Source organism: Capricornis sumatraensis, chromosome 15 (assembly GCF_032405125.1).
Source record: "Capricornis sumatraensis isolate serow.1 chromosome 15, serow.2, whole genome shotgun sequence".
Lineage (NCBI taxonomy): Eukaryota > Metazoa > Chordata > Mammalia > Artiodactyla > Bovidae > Capricornis > Capricornis sumatraensis.
This window is the reverse complement of record NC_091083.1, coordinates 76,799,372-76,823,744: the sequence shown is the minus strand read 5'-3', so window position 1 is coordinate 76,823,744 and position 24,373 is coordinate 76,799,372. Positions and strand designations below refer to the sequence as shown.

Sequence of the window (24,373 nt, the reverse complement as noted above, 5' to 3'; positions counted from 1 at the left end):
CTACGTCTGGATGAAGAGGTGGAAGTTGGTGCGCGTGAACTCGTGATGGATGCTCTCCAGGAGCGCGTCGGCGTCAGCGGCGGGCGCCGCCGGGGCGCCCGGGGCCCCCGGCCGCGCGCTGTACTCGGGCGTGTAGGTGAAGGAGAAGGCGCTGGGGTAGAAAAGGCCGTCGGTGCGCACGAGGCTCACGGGCACTGTGATGGGTGTGCGCAGCCAGCGCCAGTCGCTGCCGAAGACGGCTACGTCGGGTACCACACACACCAGGGACCGCGGGCTCCTGGGGGTGGGGCATCGAGGTCAGGGCAGCAGCGATGCTGATGGCGTGCACCCCACTACCACCAGCCCCGTTCTCTGGGAGACAGGGAAACCCCCACCCCTATACCTGTACATGGTTTCGGCCTCCACGTCCCCGAACCACACTTTGAGCCCCGCGTGGAAGTTCTCACCGTGGAGCTCCAGGGTGGCCACGTCGCCCCCGCCACTCAGCTGGGGGAGGGTAAGACCAAGGGGTGTGGGAGAAGCGGGGGGCGCGGGGTGGGGAGCTGAGAGCTCGCAGCTCTCCCTCACCTGCACTCGCACCCCGCCCAGGGCAGTCTCGCCCGCCAGCGCCCCGCAGCGCCCGGATTCACCTCGAGGGTGCTGATGAGCGGCACGGGAGTGACCGGCTCCCGGGTGCACGCCAGGCTGGTGCTGAAGGAGAATTCCACCGACTCGGTGCCGATGATGGTCCAGCAAGAGTTGTCGTTGAGCAGCGCTCTGTTGGCCTCCTTGGGGCAGGGGGAGGCCTGAGGGGAGACCCCAGGGGATGGAGAAGAAGCTGCGGCCATGGCGGCCTTCAGCGCATCCAGCCGGCGCAGTGCCGGGGCTTCCGCATTCCTAACGTTCCAGCCCTGGGCTCTGCGGTTTACCTGCCCTGCGAGCTGGAACCAAACCTAATCTCTATTTAGAGTTACCTCAGCTCGCTGGACTAGCAGGTTTCTAAAGATCTATGTTCTTAGAATTCTAGAATTCCATTAAAAAAAAAAACCAGAAAAGAAAAACGTTGTGCAATCCTGTGCCCTAAACATTCCAACACTTTAAAATGCTTTTGGAAGGATTATTGCTCAATAATAACGTGATTTTCTACATATTATGATTTTATCTCAACATTCCATGATACTGTTCTTTGTATTGCTTAATAATAATAGCAATTTTTCATATTTGACAATCTTATGTCTTAACAGTCCATGATTCATCTTTGCTCAGTAATACTCAAAAGTTAATTAAGTCGCTCAGTCGTGTCCGACTCTTTGTGACCCGGTGGACTGTAGCCCACCAGGCTCCTCCGTCCATGGGATTCTCCAGGCAAGAATACTGGAGTGGGTTGCCATTTCCTTCCCCAGGGGATCTTCCCAACCCAGGGATTGAACCCAGGTCTCCCACATTGCAGGCAGACACTTTAACCTCTGAGCCACCAGCTAAAACTACTATTTATTACTGATTTTTATCTGCATTCTACAGTTTTTTTTTTTCTTAACCCCGTGCCTCCAGGCTTGTGGGATCTTAGTTCTCAGACCAGAGATGGAACCCCAGCTCCCTGCGGTGGAAGTGCAGAGTCATAACCACTGGACCACCAGGGAACTCCCCTACAATTTTATATCACAACATTCTATGACTTTAATAGCCTTTGGGAAGCAGCATTGCTCAATGCTACTATTACTATTCTTTTCTACATTCTCTGATTCTATCCTGATAGTCTTCATGTCTAACATTCCATAGGAGGCAGTGTTGCTCGGTGAGCAGCAACCACAATGGTCATGATAATGGTGATCTTATATCCTACTGTTCTTGGCAGTTCTGATTTTCTGGGATGCTTGGTGCCAAGAGTCTCTGCTTCTCACCTGAAACTGCACCACCTTCTCTGTAGCGAGACATAAGTAGGTGCCGCCTCCTCCTGGAGGACCACCGGGAAACTGGAATGCACACTTGTGGAGTTGGGAGATGGGCTCATCCACGTCAAGGAGGGCACACTGTTTGGCTACTTTGCGGATGATCTATGGCAGAAGTGTGGGGGAAGTGTCACAGCAGGGTGCCTGGGTGCCCACGGGCTGCCCTCCCAGCCAGCTCTCTGCTACCCCAATAGCCATGCAGAATGCTGGCATATTGCTGGCATATCCGCCCCACCCCGCCCCACCATGACAGCTCTTGACCTCCACACAGTCTCACGAACGCTGAGTGTCCCCAGTGAGGATAGGGGTCATCATGCTTTGGGTGCTCACCCTCAGCCCTTCCCTTGTGGATGGATCTGGGGTGACCTGTCCAGTCGTGCCCTCCCTTCCCATACCATCGGAGGCAGGGTGATGCCCGTGACCGTGCAGACGAGCTGCACCAGGGAGCCGTAGCGGACGTAGCCCTCTCGAGGCGGGAAGTCCCCCTGGGAACAGTGTTCATCAGCTGAGGAATAAACAGAAGGCAGGAGGGCTTCAGGGGTCCTACGCTTCGGTCCCAAATCCTCTGCCTCTGGCTCCATCTCGCGTCACACATGGGTCTTACGGGCAGGGTTGGCACACAGGGAGGTGGCTCAGGCTGAAAATTCTCAGCCTGGAGAAACCCCCTGTGGCCCATCCTTAAGAATGCCTGTGCTCTGGGGGCAGGGGCTGAGCTGGGGGAAGGGGCTGGATGCTAGAGTCAGAGTAGCTGGGTTCAGTTACCGACTCATTAGGATTTTTGACAAGTCTTTTGGTGTCTGTAAGCCTTGGTTCCATGGGGCAACATTTACTTCCGTGGATGAGTTGTGGTGAAGATTAAATAAGTGAATGCATGTGAAGTGCCCAGCCCCGGGCCTGCTGGTGGGATTACCCAGGTGGAGAGTGAAGGCAGCCCACTGGCGTGCACTAGCCACAAAGTCCCCGTCCTCCACAGAGAGGTAGCGCGTGGAGACCGTCTGGGAGCGCAGGCGGTTGAAGAGGGAGACCTTTGAGCCGGAGGATATGCACACTGTAAGGGGAGGTGGAGTCAGTGCCCGGGCGGTGCTTGGCCCCTTGGAATTGCCAGTTCCCACCCTCTGTCTCCTGAGCCAATCTGGCTCAAATTCCCAGACACACTAGCCATTGTCTCACGGCTATTTATCCAGCACCTGCTATAATCCTGCTTCTATACCTCTGTCTGGTCCTTTTCGCTGCCTGGGCACGAAAAACAGAATTTTATCAAGTAGTTACTAAATGCCTGCTTGGTGGCCTGCCCTACGCTGGGTGCCGGGCACCAAAGGGTGAATTAGACCTAGTTTTGCTCTGGAGGAGTTCACAGTCTCAGAGTGGGGACCAGGAATAAATAGAAACTTTCAGTAGGATGTAGTAAGGGCTGGATGGATTTCAGAAGGCTTCCTGGAGGAGGTTATACTCTCAGCTGGGGAGAACGAGGTAGGTAGGAGTTGCTCAGGAGACTGTATAAGCAAAAGGCATGTGGTGTGAAATGTCTATTTCTACTGTTTCTATGGATCTCTTTTGGCCTTTAGCACAGATTCAGAGCCACCGTTCTGCTTTCTGATTGGATTTTGAGCACCTGGGGAGAAAGCACTGGGGCATCACCCATTCTTCCCTCACAGTGCCAGGCATACTGTGGGTGCTCAATGTATACTTCACCCAAGTTCCCATCCACTATCATAATGATGATAGCTAACGTTCACTGCTTTTCAGGTACTGTTTTAAATGCTGAACATGAGTTAGCTCTTTTGCTTCTCAACAGCCGTCTGCAGTAGATAATATTATCTTTACTGAAGAGAACAACTCCCTCAGGATCACACAACAGCAGAGCCAGGATTCAAACCCAGGCCACCTCGCTCCAGAATCTGCACTTAAAACCATCACACTATACCACCTAACCATTCCCTGGCCCTGTCCTCACACCAGCGGCCAGCCAGAACACTACCTGAATCTGAGACATCCTTCAGCGTTTTTAATAGAAAGTAACAAGGTGCGGGGCGGGAGTGGGCCTGAGTCACATCAACTCAAGTTCAAATGCTGGCTGGACCACTTTTCCAGCTGGGCAGACCTAAGCAAGTCATTTGGAAGGTGATGGGCCCCAATATTTCTTTTTTCTTTTCCTTTTTTCTGGTCCCACTGAGTGACATACAGGATCTTAGGATTCACCAACCAGGATTAAGCCTGAGTCCCCTACAGTGGAACCATAGTCTTAACCATTGGACTGCCAGCGAAGTCCAAGCCCCGAACATTTCTTAAATGAATGGATGGATGTTCTGCGTCTCATTTTCCTCATCTACCACTCACCTTACAAGGATGAGCATCCAACAGGGTGATGAATGTACATGCCTGCCAAGAAAGGCCCCCTTGGCCCAGCTTCTCCCTTCCATCTTCCAGGGAGGGTGATGGTGTTATTGTCATTCAGGCTTTTTTCCCCTGTATTTTCAAACCCATTAGCCCCGGGGTTTATCACTTGGCATCCAGGGCAGTACTTATCTCCAACTGTCTCTTTGATCAGCTGTGTGTGTCTCTCTCCTGCTAGGCTAGGCTGTTCCTCCAGAACAGATACTTGCAATGCACATCAGGCACTGAATAAATATTTTTAACTGAATTTCCTCTGCCTTTTTATATTTTGTCTTTAGTTCAGCATCTGCCAGCTATTTTGGGGACCCCCAACCTCAAATTGCATACCTAAGCCACACCCACTTATCCAGACCGAGCCCCGCTTTCGGCTCAGACTCCCAGGCCTCTCCCCCTCCCCCTTCCCAAATCAAGCAGTTTGCAGACCTGGGGCACCTCCCCAAGCCCGCCCAGCGGCCAGGCCCCGCCCCCGCTCACAGTCGGTGTTTTTCAGCGACTGTTTCTTCTGCGAGGGCTTGGAGATGACCTTGATCAGGCGGCTGTGGAAGGTGCCCAGCTCCCGGCCGCCTCGGAGCATGAGCCGCAACACCAGTCGGAAGTGCTTCCTCTTGTCTGCGTCCGAGATGTACAGAGTCTTGGCGCAACTGAATTCCTACCGGGTTCGCGGGGACGGGATAGTCTCATCGCAGCCCTAAGTCCCGGGATGACCACACCACCCCCAGTTATCTGACGCCTGCCCCGTTGGACGTGACATGACACGTCCAAGCTCTTGGGCTCAGCCTAAACCTGATCTCTCCGCATACCCACCTATCTTTTGGCTCCTGCAGGGGGAGTTGAAGGAGCCCCCTCCCCTCTCCGGTCCCCTCCAAGGGAGAAGTGAGGATGGGAAACGGAATCGCAGCCCACCCACCGCCCCCCCCCCACCGCCCCCCTCCTGCCATGCGCTCTCACCCTGGAGTCGGGCTGCTCTTCGAAATTCAACTTCTGCGTCTCGGCGGCGCTGCCGGACGCGCCGTCTAGTCCCATGTAACCGCAGACCAGGGGCCCAGTCTCCCCTGCCTGGTGGGCTGCAAAGGGATGCGAGCGGGCTCTGGAAGCACTCAGGTGTCAGCCAGGCAAGCTTAGTTCTTGCCGCCAGAGGGCGCGGCGAGACTGCGCCTGAGAACCGCCCCGCTCGCGGGCCCTACAAAGTGGCTGGTCCCCTTATAAACTGAGCCGCCCGGCCGCCCTGGAGTCCGCCCTCACCTTGACCCGGCACTGTCTTCACCCTCCAGCCGGGACCTGCGAGGTAGACACAGGGCGGCGGGCAGAAAAACCTGCGGAGACATGTAAGCGCCGGACTCGTATATCCATCTCCACTTTAGTGTCCTGTCTTTGAGGCATCTCAAAGATAGCAGAAAGCCAACGGAATCCTTGATTCCTCCTCCATCTCCCCAGGTTTCTCCGCGACTGTGAACCTCATTAATACTCGAATCTTTCTTTTTTTCACATTCCTCACTCAATCCATCAGTAAGTCCTATCCACCACCTTTAAAACATATTCAGAATCCATTGGCTTCTGACCACCTCCATCTTTGTCCCAACTGCCATCAATTTGTCTGGATCACTGCATCAGCCTCCCATTGGTCTCTCTGCTCCCACTCCTACCCCTTCGACCTGTTTTTCACACAACAGCCAAATGGGGTTTTTCTTTTTTTTCTTTTCTTTTTTTTTTTTTTTTTAAGGTATGTTGCTTATCTTAAAATCCTCCAGTGGTTTAAATTCAAAGTACTTACATGATCTGGCCCCTGCTTACTTTTCCAACTTCACTTCCTATGATGACCCCTCTTCTCTAATTCCAGCCACCCTGACTTCTTTTGGCCTCGAACAGGCCAAGTTAGTACCAAGTGAGCCAAGGTCTTTGCATTTTTCATTGCTTCTAATTAAAACATGCTCCCCCCAGACTTTCTCATGTCTGGCTCCATTTTCACATTTAAGTCTTAGTTCAGATGTTACCGCCTCAAAAGGCCTTCCTACCATCTTGACCTTGCTAGCTAAATACACCCCTGCCCCTCAGTTTCTATCACCTTGCCCTATTCTGTTTCCCTTCTAGCTCTCATCACCATCCGGGAGCATCTTCTTCACTGATTTGTGAGGTGTTTATTGTTTGTCTCTCTCACACTAGAGCAAAGATGCCACAAAGGCAGTCATCGTATCTATCTTGTCCAACTGTGTGCTGGGTGCCCAGCAGTGCCAGAGAGCCTGACGCATGATAAACACAAAGTAGGCAGTTGTGGAATGAAAGAATGAATGAATGGGTGAATGAGTGAATGGGGACTGTAGATTCACAGGGTGGTTCTGTAACAGATCAAAGTCGGGACTGAGGGAGACTGAGGGAAACAGGCTGCTGATTGGCTAAGAGTGGAGCCCTGAGTCCTCTCCAGGTTCTGTGTGTGGTGAGGGTACATATGCGTGCTCAGTCATGTCTCACTCTTTGCGACCCCATACACTGTAACCCGCCAGGCTCCTCGGTCCGTGGAATTTTCCAGGCCAAAAAATACTGAAGTGAGCTGCCATTTCCTTCTCCAGGGGATCGTCCCGACCCAGGGGTCGAACCCATCTCTCTTGTGTCTCCTGCCTTAACAGGTGCACTCTTTACCATCTCCACCACCTGGGGGAAGCGGAAAGACTCCAAACAGGGAGGGGGACCACAGGGCTAAAGGCGGGCCCTGGGAACCTTGCAGGGCCACCGAAGGACCTACCTCTTCTCATTTCCGTACGATTTCTGGGCCACCTTGGCGTGCAGGATCCGAACCGTCTGCTCGCATTGCTGCTGCAGGCAGCGGCGCACGCCTTCCCTCAGGACCGCGCTGGGCTCCGCGGACGACCTGGGACTGGGTGGGGGCGGGGCGGGCACCCGCAGCAGGGCGCTGAGACCCAAGCGGGCAGATTGAGTAAATGAATGGGGGGAAGGGACCCTCCTAGTTCTGCCCCCTCGGGGTCAAAGAGAAGAGGTCTTAGGCAGGAGAGGCGACTTGAGTGGGCTGTGGGCTAAATATTTGGGTGGTATGGTGCTCAGTGAGGTCTTCATGGCGAACACCGGGACCACCCAGGCGCCACTCCGCAGGTCTGGCTCCACGCCCACTGCAGCCTGGAGCCCTGGGGTGAGGCCCCAGAGGCATAAAGCCCTCACTTGTGCCGGCCTTAAGGCGGAGGCTGAGTTTGTAAGGGCGCATGGCTTCCCAGCACCCTTACGGGACCCAGCCCGGGGCAGTCCTGATGCGGATGGGTGGTGGTGGGGGGAGGCGGCGCGGAGAGAGAGGAGGGGAGAGTGGTTGCTGGACCCCGGACCAGAAGAGTGCTCTCTGGCCGGTCAGCAGATGCCTGAAAAAATGGACGGGCACCCCAAACTGTGTGCCCAGCATCTTGGAATATTTTCGTATTTTTCAGGTTAAAGCAACACTCCCAACCCTCTATCTCCCAAGAGAAGGCGTCTATTGCTGTCTCAGCTTTCCTTCCCCTGAACACAGGGCCTGTGCAGGGGGCCAGTCAGGGCCTAAGGGCCCGGGGTCTTCTCCGCCAGGGTGTTTTTATGGGCTAGGATGGCTTGGCCCAGGACCTCAGTAGTTGCAGAGAACGTGGAAAGGCGTCCGTGAGGGCAGGATCCGAGGCACCACCAGGTGGGGCCTGGGGAGAGCCATGAAGCCTCAGGCTGCCCTTCTGAACCCTTTATCCCTCCTTGCAGGACCAGAGTCCGGGGCCTCTCTCCACCCCTCGAAGGGGCGGCGGGGTCAAGAGCTCGGCCGCGCCCTCGGAAGCGGGGCCAAGCAGCCAGCGGCCGAGCCAGGCCCCGCTCCGCCCCTTGGGGCTCTCCCCGGGGAAGGGCCTCGGAGGCTTCCAATGCATTCCGGCTGCGGAGAGCGTAGCCGCCCAGCCTCCCGCGGGAGCCCAATTCCCGCCCCGCAGCTCGTGTCTGTGGCTCCAGGGGTGGCGGGAGCAGGGGGCGTCGCGCTGGCCCCGCCCCAGCCCTCGGAGGAAGGGGGGTCCCTCCCTGCCAGTGGGAGGGGTCGCAGCCGGCGTTCCCCCTTCCCACCCGTCGGCCCCCGGGTTAAATGCGGCCGCCGCCTCCGCCCGCTCCAGCTGCCCGGCCGTCCCCACCTCGGGCACACTGCCCGTGCCGGTACCTGGTCCAACTGCCGGGGAGGCTCCGCCCGTCGGCTCCGCTCTGCGGCCGCGCCTCTGAGCTGTCCGGCAGGCTCAGGTGAGTCAAAGGGCCTGGGGGTGCCGAGGGGTCTGCGGGGAGCAGGCATCCAGCCAGACCAGGCGCCCGTATTCAGCCGCGGCTGCACCGCCTACGGTGCCCCGTCTGACCTGTAGTGCCCTTCCCCACCTCTGCAGGGCCCTCTCCAAACAGAGTCCCCACGAGTACGGGCGCCAAAACGGAGAAGGGGGACCTTATCCCCAATCTCCTCCCTCTAGGAACCCCCGGCACCACCCCTGCCCCTACTAACCCGTTCCCCGGAACGTCCTCGAAGTGTTTATTCTTCAGCCAACTCTTGAGGAATTATTCACAAACCTCTCCTCCCTCGAGAATCCACTTTCTCCATCCTAAGGGCATTTCCTAAAGCAAGGATTAACCCCCTCGAGGAGCTCCGGGTTCTGGGGTCAGTCCTGTCACCTTGCCACGTTGCTGTGTGACGTGGGCAAGACATGACCCTCTCTGGTCCTGGCTCCTTCCTCTCTAGAATGAGGAGTTGGAAGGGTGATGAACTTGGACGCAAGCCCTATTTTGACTGTCTAGGATTGGGTGGAGGTGGGGTGCCAAGAGAGATGTTGGATCAGGCCAAGAGCAGGAGAAGAGGAAACTTAAGATTTAGGGGCCCAGGAGCTTCTGCCGACAGGAACGGATGGGAGGGGCCAAGGTGCCTTGTGCCTGTACCCTCGTGCTCCCCAGGGGTGCTCCGCTGCTGGGCTGTGGCCCACGCTGGAGGAGGCATTCCACACCCGCCCACCTCCAGGAGCGGCTGGCACGTCTGGCCTAGTCACCCTCCCACGACAGGTTCTGCCAGAGGGGTATTTGTTCCTCTACCAACGCTGAGGCAAAGGAGGTGAGGATCCGCAACTGGGAGGGCGCCTAGAGGGCGCGACAGGCACCCGGCCTTTCTCAGAATAGAACCATTCACGGAATTGGGGAGGGGGCGGGGCTGCGGTTGGATTAGGGACAGCTGGCCCCCTCTGCCAAGAAACGGAAACAGAAAAATGGCTAGCACAGCTTCAGCAAGGGGCGAGGGGATGGGGTGGAGTAGGGACCCCAGGGAGGGGATGGAAGAAAAAGAGGCGACGCCTAAGGACCAGGTTGCCAGGTCGCTCAGAGGGAAGAACGGCAGCCAGGAGTCTTAGGTTCCTTTGCAGCTCGGCGGGCCACCTTTTTGGGCCTCACTTTTCGCATCTGTACAATGGGAGTCCTTCGTGATTCACAACGGGCGTTGCCAAGGGCCAAGAGAGAGTGAGCGCTCACCTGCCCCCACGAGGTCCATGGCCGAGTCCGGGGGCGTCCAGTGCCACTGTCCCCGGAGACCTCCGTGCGCACCTCTGCTCCTCTGCCCTAGCGCCGGATATATTCTACCCCAGCCTTATCTCCAAGGCCCTGGGGCTCCTGGCTCCCTGTTTGCTTTGGGCAGGAGCACCTGCTGGGCAGATGTGGGCTTCCCACGGCCACCTAGCCAACGCAGCTAGACCCAAGAGGGCGCCCCCTGGAGACTCTTCCTGAGAGCAGGCGGGAAGGGGCGGCACCAAGTCACAAGTTCATCCGCGTGGTGGGTTTCGGCCAAGGCGACAGCAGGCCTACACTGGGGCCCTGCCTGAGTCGAGGGGTGGGGTGGTGGTGGGTGGGAGCACAGCCACACAGAGCTGCCTTGTGTGCAAGGGGGAGGGGGTGAGGTGGGGAATGGCTTCCCTCTGCAAAGAGTCACGCGGCTGCTCCTTGGAACCCCATAGGCATAGGATTATATCCTGGAGGAGTCACTTTCTTGCCACACGACTTTGGGTACACGCAGTGAAGTTTCTGAGCCTCTTTCCTCGTCTGTACTCTGGAGACAGCAACAGCCTTGGACTCATAGAACTGTTGAGAGGACTCAATAAATGCCACAGTGCATGAAAAGCATTTATCATCGTGCCTGGCACTGAGGAAAGGCCTTTCCTTTTAGATTTTTGTATATTTTAAAATCTACTTTCTATTTATTTACTATTCTGCAGTTCTGAAAAGCAGAATTCCCTGTGTTTCCAGCAAACTCACTGTGATGAAATTTTTTTATAATGAAAATTTTCACCATGCATGAAACTAGAGAGATTAGTAAAATAAACCCATGACCCTCCTCCCCCTCCAAATGCCCAACACCTAGAATAAGAGCTCTGTAAACACTATTGCTTTGATATTTTCCTTCCTCTTCAGGCTCGACACCTCCGTTCTCTGTTGGCTGAGTGCCATGAGGGGGCTTCTATATTCGCTGCTGCCCCTGTTGCTGCTCTTTCTCCAGCCTTGGGAAACCCAACTGCAGTTGGCAGGTGAGCCAGGGCCCACCCTCACCAGCAGGTGGGGAAGGGAGCAAAAGCCGGTTCTCCATCTGCAGCCAACTGCACACCAGGGAGAGAAAAGGAAGAGCTTTGGAACTCTAAGGGGTTGAGTTCGAGTTCACAGCTTCGCTTCTGTGGGCCTCAGTTTCCCCAGTGTATGATGTGGCTTGGAGGCAGCTAAGTTGGGCTCATGCAGAACTGCCCAGTTGGCGTTTCATTTTTAAAAGTTAATTGAGAAAAAAAAACAGGCGATTTTACATTAAAAAAAAACAATTTGAGGCTTTTCATGAAAAGACTAAAGATCTGCTAACATGGGGTCCTCACGGCTGCAAGGCAATATTTGGTTGGGGCTGCCCACTTCAGGAACCATATGGGCTCTCTGGATGTCCACCGTCCTAACCCCAGTACATTCCCTCCTTTATTTACGTTGCCTGCCTGGCTCCTAGAGCCAGCATTTGAGTTTGCTACATCCCTTTGTCCCCGCTCCGAACGGATAATACCTCCTCAGAGTAGCCCTCAGAGCTGTAGGATAGAGATTCGGTGCAGTCTCCTTCCCCAGGCCCTCAGCAAATGCTGGGCGAGTGGATGGATATAACCTGCATTTGCAAGGTTAATTCTGAGCTGGGCGCTGTTACGCCGGGAGAGCATTGTTCCGCTCTGGGTTTTCCTGGGGGTTCTCCCTGGACGCGAGGCTTTGCTAACCTAAGAGAGCCTTTCCTGATCTCCTCGCAGGTCCCAGGTGCAGTACTGGGCCCCTGGATTTGGTGTTCGTGATTGACAGCTCACGCAGCGTGCGCCCCTTCGAGTTCGAGACTATGCGGCAGTTCCTGGTGGGCCTTCTCCGCAGCTTGGACGTGGGGCCCAACGCCACTCGCGTCGGCGTGATCCAGTATTCGAGTCAAGTGCAGAGCGTCTTCCCGCTCCGAGCCTTCTCGCGCCGCGAGGATATGGAGCGCGCCATCCGCGCTCTAGTGCCGCTGGCGCAGGGCACCATGACCGGGCTGGCGATCCAGTACGCCATGAATGTGGCCTTCAGCGTGGCCGAGGGCGCGCGCCCGCCGGAGGCGCGCGTGCCTCGCGTGGCCGTCATCGTGACCGACGGGCGGCCCCAGGATCGCGTGGCAGAGGTGGCCGCTCAGGCGCGCGCCCGCGGCATCGAGATCTACGCCGTGGGGGTGCAGCGCGCCGACGTGGGCTCCCTGCGCGCCATGGCGTCCCCCCCGCTGAACGAGCACGTCTTCCTCGTCGAGTCCTTCGACCTTATCCAGGAGTTCGGCCGGCAGTTCCAGGGCCGGCTGTGTCGTGAGTGAGGGGAGCGCCGGACGGAGTCTCCAACTCTCCCACAGCTCGGATTCCGGTTCCCACCGCAGTGAAATCCCGTCCCCCCCCGGTGGCTCCGCCCATCACCTTTAGCCCCGCCTACCAGGCCCCTGCGTTGCCCTGGCAACTGCGTTCTGTTCAGTCGCTCAGTTGTGTTCGATTCTTTGCGACCCCGTGGACTGCAGCACGCCAGGCCTCCCCGTCCATCACCAACTCCCGGAGTTTACTCAAACTCATGGACAGTTTATTCATGTCTATCCATCATGTCCATGGATGCTATCCAACCATCTCATCTTTTGTCGTCCCCTTCTCCTCCCGCCTTCAATCTTTCCCAGCATCAGGATCTTTTCCAATGAGTCAGTGGCCCACTGCGGGCTGTGTTAAATTCCAGCTCTGCCCAGTTTTGCTTAAGGCTTCCCCGCAACAAGGAGCGACGTTTATCGTGCCCACCCACCTTGAAGAACCATGGTGGTTTCCACGGGTTTAATGTCTAACTCCAAAACCTCCCCTTTAAACAAGAAGCACCACCCCTAACGGCTGAGCGCCATCGCCTTCCTAGAAGAGCCAAGCCCGGTCCGCATGGACAGGACCCACCCACTCTTGTTCTGGCTCCTCCCACAATGCTGCCAGATGCGTTCTTGTCACACCTTGTCTTTCGCTGCCCTCCTTGTAGCTCAGGTGGTAAAGACTCCGCCCGCAATGTGGGTGACCTGGGTTTGATCCCTGAGTTGGGAAGATCCCCTAGAGAAGGGAAAGGCTACCCACTCCAGTATTCTGGCCTGGAGAATTCCATGGACCCAGTCCATGGGGTCGCAAAAAGTTGGACGCGACTTTCGGTTTCACTTGGTCTCTCGACTTCCTCTACTTAACTCCGTGGAGTCCTTCCTTATCCCCCTGACCCACCTGGTTAGGTGCCCAGGTTTTCAGAGCCTACTCACAGGGGCCACTCAGGCCATATATTTTCCCTAAGCCCTCCCCTGGGTCGGCCCCTCTCAAACGAGTCATATTTCATCTAAAGACATCCTGGAGCACGGGGCCTGCCTCTGACCCCATCCAGCTCTCTCTTGCTGGAGTGTTCTCCCGCTCTGTTCCCTGATGATTCTACTCTTGTATGTCCTCAGGAAAGGACCTGTGTGCTCAGGGGGGACACGGCTGCCAGCACCAGTGTGTCAGCGCCCTGGGCACCTTCCACTGTGCCTGCAACCCTGGCTACCAGCTAGCAGCAGATAACAAGAGCTGTATGGGTGAGAACTACTCCCATCCTACACTTTCCCTGCTCCTGAACCTTCTGCAGCTTCGTATTGACCCAGCATCAGTCCAGTGAGTCTGGCAGGGCGTTTGGAAGTCAAAGTCCAGCTCCCTCACTTTTCAGGTCTAGGAAAGAAAAAGTATCGCTTGGGGTCACACAAGTCCTTGGTGGGACAAGGGCCAGAAGTCTTGACCCCACGGTTAAGTGGACTTTCTGCAATCTTCTCTCCTCCCTCTTTCAGGCACATCTCTTGGTTGGCTCCAAAACACCTCCCAAGCCTTTTCAGAGGCACATCTTTACTGTTTCTGTTATTTAGACACTGTTGGAATTTCCATACATACACCCCCTATATTCCCCATCCATGCTGCTCGTTTCTGCTTCTGCATCTCAGTTCTTTCCCAGCTGCTCACCTGGGCTCCTCTTGCCTCGCCTCTGTGCACCTGCAATCTCTCAAAGCCTGGTTCTTCATTCTTGCCTTCTGAAAAGCGATGACACACAATACTTTGCTCATGCAATTGGAATACCCCCCTCCATGTACGGAATACATGTGTGTCCAGTCCTGTGATCATAATGGCAACTACCATTTACTGGAATGGATTAGTGACAGACTATTTTCTTGGGCTCCAAAATCACTGCAGATGGTGACTACAGCCATGAAATTAAAAGATGTTTGCTCCTTGAAAGAAAACCTATGACAAACCTAGACAGCATATTAAAAAGCAGAGACATTACTTTGCCAACAAAGGTCCACTTAATCAAAGTTATGGTTATCCCAGTAGTCACGTATGGATGTGAGAGTTGAACCATAAAGCAACCTGAGTGCCGAAGAATTAATGCTTTTGAACTGGGGTGCTGGAGAAGACTCTTGAGAGTCCCTTGGATGGCAAGGAAATCCAGCCAGTCATTCCTAAAGAAAATCAGTCCTGAATATTTGTTGGAAGGACTGACGCTGAAGTTCCAATACTTTGGCCACCTGATTCGAAGAACTGACTCATTTGAAAAGACCCTGATGCTGGGAAAGATTGAAGGCAGGAGGAGAAGGGGATGACAGAGGATGAGATGGTTGGTTGGCATCACCAACTCAATGGCCATGAGTTTGAGCAAGCTGTGGGAGTTGGTGATGGACAGGGAAGCTTGCTGTGCTGCTGTTCTTGGGGTCGCAAAAAGTCGGACATGATTGAGCAACTGAACTGAATTGAACGATTTACTGAATGCCAAGTGAGCATCAGATACTGAACTGAGACTGTTACATATATCATCTCTCAACCTCACAACATTTTGGAAAAAAGAAGTCCTGTGTTTCCAATAATCCAGATGTCAGCTGGGATCTTCTAGTTTGGGGGGCTTAGAAAAGGCTGGCTTGAAACCCTATTTGAAGACCTGTGAACATTCAAAACTTTCCTCAAGATCTCTGGGAATTCCGAGTGCTTACATTCTGTGATCCCCTCTCGCTCTGAGCTTCTGCTGAATTCATTTGATTTACAGATCCTCTCTCAGTTTCTCAGTCCATGCATGCTATGCATGTAGATCAGCCTCTTCACCGGTTTACACACTTGTGCACACAAGGGCGTGTGTGTATGTATAAGCTGTGCGTATGTCTATTTTACTAAATAATGGGGGTGGACAGAGATGTGACTTACATCTAAGTGAAGTCAAACATACACACAGAAAATAAAACATCCTTTATTTATAAATGAATATTAGGCACCCTCAATTCTGTAAGTGCTTAGTCACCCCCCTATAGGGAATTTATATAGGGATCAACCCATGTTACTCATCTCCATACCATCTCTCTTGTTCTTTTTTTCCCTCTCTCCCTCCCCATCTCTTTTCTAGGAACACCACATTCTCACACTTTTATACAGAGCAGCCCATCTTTCTCTAGTCCCTATTCCCCAGTTCAGCTCTAGGCCATCTATACACTGAAATCATTGAGATACTCAGCAGTGCAGCAGTTCACCCTCCTTAGAAGGCGGGTGTAAAGAGCAATTGTTCTCTTCCATTCGGGCTTCCCAGGTGGCGCTAGTGGTAAAGAATCTGCCTGCCAGTGCAGGAGATGTAAGAGATGTGGGTTCGATCCCTGGGTTGGGAAGATCCTCTGGAGGAGGGCATGACAACCCACTCCAGTATTCTGGCCTGGAGAATGCCATGAACAGAGGAGTCTCGCGGACTAAAGTCCATGGAGTTGCAAAGAGTTGGAAACGACAGAATGACTTAGCATGCACACGCGCTCTTCCATCGATGGTATTCCCATTTTGCAGAGGGGGAAATGGAGGCTTAGACAGGTTAAATGGCAGGGCCTGGTCCTCCCCTGTGAATTAAAGAGCATCTTGAGAGCAGAAGCCCTGTCTCTTACAACTGTGGCGTCCCATTCTTCTTCCTGGCTTAGTAGTGGGCATGCTGGGGCTCGAGCTGGGAGGGCTACTTAGCTCAGTAGGAAGGAAGCCTCTGCTTGGAGAATCACAGATGCCTGGGTACCACCCCAGACTAACTGAGTCAGAATCTTTAGGGGTTGGGGTCCAGGCATAAGTATTTTTATTTATTTGTGTTTTTTGGCCATGCCCCGCATCGTGCGGGACCTTAAATCCTCAACCAGGGATTGAACCCATGCCCCCTGCATTGAGAGTGTGGAGTCTTAACCGCTGGGCCACCAGGGACGTCCCAGGCATAGGTGTTTGTAAAAAGCTCCCAGGCAGTTGTGCTCTCAGGGCTGAGAAGTGCAGCACCGGGGCCTAGGCTGACCTCCCCATTTCCTCAGCCCTCGACCTCTGCACGGAAGGGGACCATGGCTGTGAGCATCACTGCATCAGCATCCCTGGCTCCTATTTCTGTCGGTGCCAAGCTGGCTTTGTACTCCAGCAGGACCAGAGGAGCTGCAGGGATGAGCCGGCCCCCCAGCTGGTACCCTATGCTGAGGTCTCTGATGACTCCAGTCAGAACCGCTGTGTGTCTTTGTCTCTTCCTTCCCACCAGCCATTGACCACTGCAGCTTCGGGAACCACAGCTGCCAGCATGACTGTGTTAGCACTTTTGGTGGGCCACAGTGCCGCTGCAGAGAGGGCTATGACTTGCTGCCCGACAGGAGGAGCTGTCAGGGTGAGGAGGGGTCTTCTCCATTTGTGCAGAGTGGCAAGGGATCTCAGCTGGTGGAGTCCACCCTGGCTCATCCTGACTTGTCTCTCCTTTCAGCCCGGGATCTTTGCAATGGCGTGGACCATGGCTGTGAGTTCCAGTGTGTGAGTGAGGGCTTCTCCTACCACTGCGTGTGTCCTGAGGGGCAGCAGCTCCAGGCAGATGGCAAGAGCTGCAGCCGTGAGTGATGGGTGGAAGGGGGCTAATTCTGTCTGCCTCTGCCCCCCTGCCCCATTCTGAGCATCCTTAACTCTTTCCTTACTGTGACCCATGAGTGTGGTGTAAATGTGTGTGTTGGTGGTGGTGGAGTTGGAGGCTCTGCCATGCCCTGCCTTTACCTCTTTGCCTTCTACCCTGCTGCCAAAGTTAATTTCAAAAACACTATTTGATCACATTTCTCCCTTGCTTGAAAGCCTTCTGTGGCTCACCAGTGCTTACAAAATAAAGATCAAATGCCTTACCCCTGAGTTTTTCAAATGGTGGGTGTAACCATAGTGGATAACAAAATCAAATTAGTGGGTTACAAGGCAGAATTCTTTCTAAAAAAGAGAGAGAAAATAGAGTTTACTGCATGTATGTAGAAAGAATAAGTATTGTTTCATGAAACTCAGTTTTAATTGTACGTGAGTATAAGGGCAACTGAGCGACTTCACTTTCACTTTTCACTTTCATGCATTGGAGAAGGAAATGGCAACCCACTCCAGTGTTCTTGCCTGGAGAATCCCAGGGACAGGGGAGCCTGCTGGGCTGCCGTCTATGGGGTCGCACAGAGTTGGACACGACTGAAGTGACTTAGCAGCATAAGGGCATCATGGGCTTATCAGGTGGCGCTACTGATAACTCGCCTGCCAGTCCAGAGGATGTAAGAAACTCAGGTTCAGTCCCTGGATCGATCCCCTGGGGAAGGGAGTGGCAACCCACTCCAGATCCCCTGGGGAAGGGAGTGGCAACCCACTCCAGTATTCTTGCCTGGAGAATCCCCGTGGACAGAGAAGCCTGGCGGGCTACAGTCGATAGGGTCAAAGAGAGTCAGACACAACTGAAGCAACTTAGCGTGGCATGGCAGGGCACATAATTGCATCATAATGCATTATTATTCATATTTTACTGTGACTTGTGGTCAAAATTTTGAAACCACTTCCTTAGGTCATTAAAATATTGTTTCAGCCAACCCCACCATCCTGTCTCCTGCCAAACTTAAACATTTGAGCCGTACTGGCCAGCCCATTCCCAAACATGTCGAGGGCTCCTGGCTTCCATGCCTCTACACACATTGCCCCCACCATCTAGAATTGTCCCTTCCTGACTTGGAGAACTCCTACTCATCCCTGAAGACCAAATCACTTGTCACCACCTCCACGCAGCCTTCCTCAACTCCAGGAAGAATCCTACCTTGCTCTCTGCATGCCCCTGTATTCAAACACTTCCCTTGATGGTCACTAATCACATATGTGACCGCTCTGCTTCATCTCTGTTTCCTTATGGATCAGGATTATGTTTAATTTATTGTCAAACCTCCCTTGGGGCCTAGCAAGGTCTCTGGCTGAGCACAGGGGAGGCAAAGTGCTCAGAATTCTGTTGGTTAACATAGTAGATGATCGTAAACAGTAGCTACTGTAATGATGATGATGAAAAAGATGCCTGTGCTAAGCACTTGCTTGCTAAGTTGCTTCAGTCATGTCCCACTCTTTGTGACCCCATGGACTGTAGACCACCAGCCTCCTTTGTCCATGGGATTTCCAGACAAGAATACTGGAGTGGGTTGCCATGCCCTCCTCCAGGGGATCTTCCCCACCCAGGGATCAAACCCGAGTCTTTTGCAGCTCCTGCATTGGAGGCAGATTCTTTACCACTGAGCCACTAGGGAAGCCCCATGCTAAGCACTTAGTAAATGGCAAAGATGATAAGGATGCCAATGATGATGATGTGATGATTAGTTTTTATTATTTTAGCACAGTGCCTGGCATAGGAAGGCGTTCACACATAGTATCTGTTATATAATAAATGTTTGCGAATGAATGAATGAATGAGCAAGTAGCTGCTGCCCGCCCTCACTCCCAGCTCTTCTCCTCTGGTGAGGTGTAGGGTGCCGGGAAGGCCACGTGGACCTGGTTCTGCTCGTTGATGGCTCCAAGAGCGTGCGCCCGCAGAACTTCGAGCTGGTGAAACGCTTCGTGAACCAGATCGTGGACTTCCTGGACGTGTCCCCCGAGGGCACCCGCGTGGGGCTGGTGCAGTTCTCCAGCCGGGTGCGCACCGAGTTCCCGCTGGGTCGCTACGGCACTGCGGCCGAGGTGAAGCAGGCGGTCCTGGCCGTGGAGTACATGGAGCGCGGCACCATGACCGGGCTGGCCCTGCGCCACATGGTGGAGCACAGCTTCTCCGAGGCGCAGGGCGCGCGGCCCCGGGAGCTCAACGTGCCCCGCGTGGGCTTGGTCTTCACCGACGGCCGCTCCCAGGATAACATCTCCGTGTGGGCGGCGCGAGCCAAGGAGGAAGGTGGGCTTGGCGAGGGCCGGGCTGACCTGAGGTTGAGTTGGACGCGGGGAGGCAGCTTTCCTGAAGCCCAGGGCGCCCCCTCTGTTCCCCCGACCCCGCAGGCATCGTCATGTACGCCGTGGGCGTGGGCAAGGCCGTGGAGGAAGAACTGCGAGAAATCGCCTCGGAGCCAGCCGAGCTGCACGTGTCCTATTCGCCGGACTTCAGCACCATGACGCACCTGCTGGAGAACCTCAAAGGCAGGATCTGCCCGGGTGAGCTCAGCCGACTCGGGACCCCGCCCCTTCTCTCACCGCGCATCCTCCGAGGCCTCCGGGTCCTATTCGCTCCCGCCCCCTTCGCTGAGTGACAGCCGGGGGATGGGCTCGCTGGTCAGAGCCTCCTTACTCAAAGTGTGGTCCCTGGACCGTCGGCAGGGCTGTTACCTGTTAATTTGTTAAAACTGCAGCGTTTTCAGCGCTCTCAAAACCTACTGAATACAATGCTGCACTTTGACAAGACCCTCAGGGAATTAGTACTAAGTTTGCTGCTGCTAAGTCACTTCAGTCGTGTCCGACTCTGTGCAACCCCATAGACGGCAGCCCACCAGGCTCCCCCGTCCCTGGGATTCTCCAGGCAAGAACACTGGAGTGGGTAGTACTAAGTTTAAGAAGCACAATTCTAAGCGATCTGTTGCCCAAATTAGCGGGAATTCAGAATAATTTGGGGGGGGGGGTGGATTTTTTTCAAAGGCACGCCCAATTCAGCATTGGTAAGGGGAGCCACATCATAAGTCCGTTTATCTTGCTGGAATTCAGCTTCACAGACCTGGGAAAGGGGCAGGACTGGGCATGTTTCAAGTACACAAAGATGTGTATTAAATACATGTGTGCCTAGTCGCTCAGTCTTGTCCGACTCTTTGTGACCCTATGGACTATAACCTCCCAGGCTCTTATGTCCATGTGATTCTCCAGGCAAGAATACTCGAGGAGGTTGCCATTTCCTCCTCCAGGGAATCTTACCGCCCCAGGGATGGAACCCACATCTCTTGCATTGGCAGGGGGATTCTTTACCACTAGCACCATCTGGGAGGCATATTAAATGTATATATCTCATAAATTCGATCCTTGCTTCATATGGTGCTCAGCTAAGGAAAAGGGGACCAACTCTATTTGTGGAGGGAGGATGGGCTTGAACTTTGTGTACAAGTACCTTTATAGGTAATAGAGGGAATTTCTCAGGGGGTGATTGTTTTGTTTTTTTTTTTACCATAGAGTCTTTAGACTGTAACCCAGGCCTACAATGTGACTTTTCTTTCAGATAAACAGGCCCCACTCCAGAGCTAGGTTCAGTAGGGCTATGCTGGGCCTGGACAATCTATGTTTAAAATATCTCTGTATATATGTATATGCATATATATTTTTTTATATATGCATATACATATATACATACACACACACACACACCTTTCTTTCTCTCCCTCTCTCCAGGCTAATTCTAATAATTAGCGAGGATATTATGGAGACACTGGATTAACTTCTCCTTCAGGGCCCTTTCTGTCCTCTTTTACTCATTTATTTATTTGGCTGAGCTGGGTCTTAGTTGAGGCACGCAGGATCTTTAATTGCAGCATGGGAACTCTTAGTTGTGGTGTGTGGGATCTAATTCCCTGACCAGGGATCAAACCCAGGTCCCCTGCATTGGGAGCACGGAGCCTTAGCCACTGGAAGTCCCTAACTCTTATGTCCCCTGCAGTGTGACTTTGGACAAGTCACTTAACCCCCACCCCTCCCTTCCCTTTCCTTTTCTGTGATAGGGCAGGGTGCTGGCTGCCCCAGGTTGCCTCTAGTTCTAGAATTCTAACCGAAATCTGGCCTCTGTGATTGAGGAGCTCCACCAACCGATGAAGGATGACCTCGGGTAGATCCTCTTCTCTCTCTGGACCTTGGTTTCCCCGCCTGCAAAGTTAGGAGCCATTCTGGGGCTGTTATCAATATCACTGATGACGCAACATACACCAGTTTGCTGAGGGTACATACAAGACTAAGATATAATTTTTTAATCATAATAGCAACTCTGTATTGAAAGCCAAGTGCCAGGCATTGTGCTGTAGTATTCAAAATGGCACACATTAACAGAATTTAGTGAATCTAAGATACCATCCATTGTAAGAATCACTAATATTTTCTATATTGCTAAGAAAAATAATAAAGATGCCGGATTTAACTATAAGGCACGTATTTTGATTTCAGAGATGTTGAAATGTGTGAGGAAATAAGACTTGAATCAGTGGTTCTTAAACATTAGTGTGCATCAGACGCACATGGAGGGTTTGACAAAGACAAATTGTTGTCTCCAACCCCAGAGTTTCCGATGCAGTAGGTCTGGAGTAGAATCAGATCATTTGCATTTCTAATAACACCCTAGGTGATGCTGCTGCTGCTGGTCCAGGGACCACACTTGAGAACGACTGATCCCTAAGATGTTGATGTTCACTCTTGCCATCTCCTGTTTGGCCGCTTCCAATTTACCTTGACTCATGGACCTAGGGAACCAATGAAATCCACTATAAAGTGTTTACTTGTATCAGTTCTAACGTTTCACCCTCCAATAAACTAGCCACTAGCAACATATGCCCATTTAACTTAAACTACATAATTCACTTCCTCAATCACACTAACCACATTTCAAGTGTTAAATAGCCATCTGTGTGCTACCACACTAACAGATGCTACCATCACCGCATAAAGTTTCATTTGGACCGTATTTCTGTCGACTCTTGCTACTCAAAGTGTGGTCCATGGACCAGCAGCATCAGTACCACTTGGGAGCTTACTAGAAATACAGCATCTCTGCTCCTTCCCCATTAAGAATAAGAATCTATCTATCTATCATCTATCTATCTATATCTCTTTATCAATCTATATTTTGTTTTTTGACTGTTCCGTGTGTTGTTGTTTTTTTTCTTTCCTGCACCCAGTCTTTCTCTAGTTGTGGAAAGCAGGGGCTACTCTCCAGTTGCCCAGGCTTCTCATTGCAGTGGTTCCTCTTGCAGAGCACAGGCTCCAAGGCGCTCAGGCTTCAGTAGTTCTTGCAGCGCGTGGTCTCAATAGTTGCAACTTGCTGGCTCCAGAGTGCACGGGCTTCAGTAGTTGTTGCATAGAGACTCGAGTTGGTGGTGGTTCACAGGCTTAGTTGCTCCGAGGCATGTGGAATCATCCTGGACCAGGGATTGGGGACCCGTGTCCCCTGCATCGGGCAGGCAGATTCTTATCCACTGTACCACCAGGGTAGTCCAAGAATCTATATTTTGACAAGATCTCCTAGTGAGTCCAATGAGCACCAAGGTTTGAGAAACCTTCTGAGATGGGTACCCACATAAGACTCACATGAAAATCACAGAGTCTTCAGCACAGCCCAAAGAATAGGTTTTCTCATTGTATCCATTTTTATAGACAATGAATCCACGGCTTAGAAAGGTTGAATGGGTTTTCCAGTATCTCACAGCTATCGAGCTGGGACTCATCCCAGGTCTGTCTGAATCTCAAACCGGTGCACTCAGCCGCAGGCGGGGTGGAGGGATATCGGGGGACCTCGGCCAGGGCCGGCTGGTCCTCCTGCAGCTTCTCACTCCCCCGACTGTCTGTGCCCCTCTGGCAGAGGAGGGCATCGGCGCGGGGACAGAGCTTCGGAGCCCCTGCGAATGCGAAAGCCTCGTGGAGTTCCAGGGCCGCACGCTGGGGACGCTAGAGAGTCTGTCGCAGAAGCATATCCTTTGGGTCCGGGGGCGCGGGCTGGAGGGGAGACGAAAGGACCCCCGAGAGCCCCGGAGGCTTCCTTAACCTCCCACTGGCCCAGCTGACCGCACGCCTGGAGGATCTGGAGAACCAGCTGGCCACCCAGAAGTGAGGGCCGCGGGTGGCCCGGACCCGGGCGAGGAAAGCGGCCCCGCGGACGGCCCCAGCCCTCTACCCCCGCTCCAGGGGCGCCGTCTGGGCGCCGGGCCCGGACAGAACCTGGGTCCCCCCGGGCTTGGGCTGTCGCGGGGGAGGCGCTGGCGGGCTCCCAGCGTTGCGCTCGAGCTGGGCTCGCCTGGACCAGAAGTCGGACTGCGGGGAGGGATCGGGGGAGGGGATGTGGAAGACGCGTGCTGCGCTCAGTTCTTTGTAGGATTTCTTTTTTTGTTTTCTTTTTCTTAAAAAAAAAAAAAATGTCTGGTTTCCACGGGGTCGGTGTGTGTGTCTTGCTGTGCCGCCACGGGGAGGGGAGGCCAGACGGAGCGCTCTCCGGCGGCGCCCAGGCGGCGTCTCCTCGGAGAAAGGCGCATTGTGCGGGGGTCGGGCCGGGGGGCAGGGGACTGCGAGCTGCTTCCCCCCGCTGGTTTATTCAGCCGAGAACAGATGGCTCCTTATGCAGGCGGTGGGAAGGGGGCTCCACTGTTACCCTTGGGGTCTGGGCGAGTCTGCCCTCCATCTCTCAGCGGTCAGGCACCTGGCTCTCTGGCTGTGCCCGTCTCCTGGTGTCCCCCCGAGTCTGGCTTAAGGGCTGTTAGAACTGGGCGGAGTTTAGGGGTGAGTGATGAAGAAGCGGGAGGCAGTAATCGGACCTTCTGAAGGGACGGGTTGTGGGGGGGGGCGGGGGCGCATTGGTGAGTTTCACTCGGATTTTATCTCCCTGCACCAGGTAGGAGGAGGTGTGTGGGTTTTTTGGGGGGAGGGGCAGCCAGGACGTCTGGCCCAAAGTGGCCTGCACAGCCTTTTCTTCACCCTCTGCTCTCCAAAAAAAACCAAAAACAAAATAAAAACTAATCCTCTGTAGGTAAAGAGGGAAACCGGTACAGTCTCCCAAGTGCATGTGAGAAACTGCGAGGATGAAAATGCTTCCAGTCCTAGAGTGATGACAGGCAAATTACTCTGGGTTTGTTTCCTTATGTGTAAAATGGGGATTGAAATAGTCACTCCCAAGGGTGGTGGTGAGAATGGAGGAAATTATTCTAAGGCATCTGACCTTGTGCCTGGTACCTATTAGGCTCTCGCTTAATGCAAGCTATGAATAGCTAACATTCTTAGTCTCTGGCATTATTCAAAGCAACTTGCAGGTATTTTCATTTTATCATCACAACAACCTTGTGAGGTAGGAATTTTTGCCTTTATCATTACCAGGAGAAAACGGAGTCAAAGAGAGGTTAAGTCTCCCAGAGTCACATAACGAGTACGAAGCTGAGCCACTGTATTTTCATTTCCTGTGGCTGCTGTAGCATCATCACAAATTCATTGGCTTAATCATTACAAACATTCTTGGGGTCAGAAGTCTCAAATGGCCTG

General features: G+C 53.6%; 2 protein-coding genes across 5 annotated transcripts; one reads left to right on the top strand and one right to left on the bottom strand.

Annotated features, from left to right (window-relative positions):
• Positions 1–9,834, bottom strand: RBPJL (recombination signal binding protein for immunoglobulin kappa J region like). The gene is made up of 12 exons (XM_068987559.1): positions 9,816–9,834; positions 8,482–8,590; positions 7,060–7,185; positions 5,565–5,635; positions 5,271–5,386; positions 4,797–4,971; positions 2,839–2,976; positions 2,324–2,433; positions 1,881–2,033; positions 630–785; positions 383–486; positions 1–277 (listed from the first exon to the last, which is right to left on the bottom strand). The coding sequence occupies exons 1-12, from the start codon at positions 9,832–9,834 to the stop codon at positions 1–3; spliced, it is 1,554 nt and encodes a 517-aa protein (XP_068843660.1).
• A 948-nt stretch (positions 9,835–10,782) lies between these two features.
• Positions 10,783–22,958, top strand: MATN4 (matrilin 4). 4 transcript variants are annotated; one of them, XM_068987675.1, is made up of 9 exons: positions 10,783–10,861; positions 11,603–12,172; positions 16,198–16,318; positions 16,411–16,535; positions 16,629–16,751; positions 18,657–19,070; positions 19,172–19,324; positions 22,710–22,802; positions 22,882–22,958. In XM_068987675.1, exons 1-9 carry the CDS (start codon positions 10,783–10,785, stop codon positions 22,956–22,958), a joined length of 1,755 nt encoding a protein of 584 aa, XP_068843776.1. The 4 variants fall into 4 exon arrangements, with proteins under 4 accessions (XP_068843776.1, XP_068843777.1, XP_068843775.1 ...); XM_068987676.1 differs by lacking the exon at positions 16,198–16,318 and having other exon boundaries at positions 16,413–16,535; XM_068987674.1 differs by having other exon boundaries at positions 22,710–22,905.
• The last annotated feature ends 1,415 nt before the right edge of the window (positions 22,959–24,373 follow it).